Below are 2,647 nucleotides of genomic sequence, written 5' to 3'. Positions count from 1 at the left end.
ACAAAGCTTAAATCATTCTAGGAAATCACTCAATCTAAAGATGGTAACAGTATATTTTAGCTCATACAAAAGAAGATTTTCTTTACTTCACGAAGGAACGTCCTAATATGTACAAGACAACACAAAAGGATAATAGGGAGATGAAGAAACAGAATTCATGAATCCTCAACAGAGTTTGAATTTTGAAATTGGACAAGCATTGAACATTAAACAATGAAATAGAAATAGAAATAGAATTCCCCAATCACTTTATTGAGGCGTGTATTATAAAAAATGATGGCCAAAAATCACATACAGCAAGCTATCTTCCTTTGTAAGGAGTGTTAATTAACTATAAGCATATATACAATATGTCAATGTTCTATAGTCAATCTATCTAAATAAAAATTGTCAGTAACCAGCAGCCTTTCCCGAGTTTCCGCCGTTCCACTCTTGAAGCAATTTCACTCCAAGGATAGGCAAAAACAGAATTCAGTTAAGTGAAAACATGCTTGCTATCAGCATTGGAATTGCATTTAGTGAACAGATGGACATGTAACCACGTTGCCTCTTCCTCGTCTTTGGTGGCTGGACATTGTCAGCCGATTTCAGAAAAGAGTGATTCAAGAGCATGCTTGCAGTCGAACGCAAGTTTGGATTCTTAACCAGACAATTGCTCAGGAAATCTTTTGCCTCTTTAGACAGTTTGGCATTCTCCAAATTTGGTTCCACATACTTAATTCGGTGCAACACATCATCAAACTTTGGATCTGAATTGGATGATTTCCAGAGTGGTGTCCCAGTGATCAGCTCGTAAACAGTACATCCAAGTGCCCAAATATCAGCTTCTGGGCCATACTCCTGGTTAAGTAGGGATTCAGGTGCCATGTACCTTTTCGTTCCTCTGAGCACCTGTTTCTGCGTCCAGCTCTGTTCCAAAGTTAAGGAAAGCCCAAAATCCGCGATCTTTGCCACCTCTGACGTATCATAATCATCAGTAACAAGAAGAATGTTGTTTGGCTTTATGTCGCAATGAATGATCCCTTTTTCGTGAATGAAACTAAGACCTAAAACAACATTTTTTGTGTGTTTTTGAACTTGAAACTCGGGCAACCCTAGTTCATCATTATACAGAAGACGATCAGCAAGACTTCCAGCAGAGGCATATTCAAGGAGCAAGTTGTAAAGAAGTATCCCATCTTCTTGGGTGACTTTAACTCCGAAACAACGAATAACATGAGGACAATCTTCACACATTCTTAAGAATTTTGTTTCATGTTGAAGAGAGCGAGAGCGGCTCAACATACATGATTTAACGGCAATGAGAGATGGAATGAGAGGAGAAGAAGAATCAGTAGAAGCCAATGAAACAAAACCAAATCTTGTTTTTCCTAATAGTCTACCTCTCTTCCACAGAATTTCCATTTCTTGTTTTTCCTCCATTACAATAATATTCAGAGTGTGTGTTTTTTCTTGGAATAATTTGAGCGTTTTTTGTCAGTGTAATATATATAGGACATTTGTTTCCTAAGTTTTTTGTTTTCCCTTTCATAGTACAAGTAGGACAAATTCTTTTAAACTTTTCCTTATTTACTTTTAATATATGGAAATTTAAAGCAGTGTAAAATTTTAAAAAATATTTACCATAAAATAACACGCACTTATATAAGTTGTGATTTATTGAAAGGGTCAACTTGAATTCTAAGTCATTCACTTGAATAACTAATATTAAGTTGTGATTTATTTCCTAATTTTTTTTGCGTTTTCCGTGCAAGTTGGAAACTCCCTATCTATTTTTAATAGGGTAAAAATCGTTCACGCTTCTAAATTTTATCTTAAAAATCAAATTTCCTTCTCAATTTTAAGAAATAGTTATTCCCCCCCCCCCCCCTTTTTTTTTTTTAATTTGACTTTTTTAAATATTTATTCTACCCTTACATTATTAATTTTTATCTTTTTTATTAATACATACTTCTTTAAGATAAGTATAATTTTGTTATTTAATTTATATAAAAAAAAATATAAATTCGAGGTGTGAAATATTGATTGAGTATATAAGTTAATGTCATTCTAGAATAGAATAAAGAAATTATATTATTAATTTTAACGGAATTTATAATTTGATAACCTTATAAATAGATTTCAATGCATGTATTACAAAAATAATTAATAACAACAAAATTTATATTTCATTACTATTTCTTAAAAAATTATCTATAATTATAATTTAGAAAAAAAAATCATTAATGACAATCAAAATTCATTTGTCTACATAGATAATAGAGAATAAGAGATAGACGTAATATATAATTGTGCCCTTTAACTTGGCTTCAACTAGCATCTATGTTCTTCAATTCTGAGTGTCTACAAGTAGGCACTTAAACTTGTATAAAATTGAATAAGTAGATACATGCATCTTACATGACAATTCGCGTGAGATACACTCAAACTGATTTGTATTATGTCATGTAGGATACATGTTAATTGTTATGCCATGTGTAGGACGCGTGTGTCTACTTGTTCGACTTTATAGAAGTTTTGTGCACACACAACGTTGGAGGCTATAGATGCAAACCGAAAAAATTAGCTTTTCGGAGCAAACTAATCTTTTGTGCCCCCCCCCCCCACACACACACACACCCACACACCCCTACGCTCTCTCTCTCTC

The 2,647-nt window shown here is 33.2% G+C and overlaps 1 protein-coding gene across 1 annotated transcript; it reads right to left on the bottom strand.

The window, feature by feature from the left end:
• Positions 1-267: 267 nt before the first annotated feature.
• LOC129901568 (mitogen-activated protein kinase kinase kinase 20-like) lies at positions 268-1,422 on the bottom strand. Its single transcript, XM_055976804.1, has one exon. It carries the CDS (start codon positions 1,420-1,422, stop codon positions 472-474), a length of 951 nt encoding a protein of 316 aa, XP_055832779.1. The 3' UTR covers positions 268-471.
• Between the last annotated feature and the right edge of the window lie 1,225 nt (positions 1,423-2,647).

Source organism: Solanum dulcamara, chromosome 8 (assembly GCF_947179165.1).
Source record: "Solanum dulcamara chromosome 8, daSolDulc1.2, whole genome shotgun sequence".
Classification (NCBI taxonomy): Eukaryota; Viridiplantae; Streptophyta; class Magnoliopsida; order Solanales; family Solanaceae; genus Solanum; species Solanum dulcamara.
The sequence above is the reverse complement of the archived record's forward strand: the minus strand, read 5'-3'. Positions and strand labels throughout refer to the sequence as shown.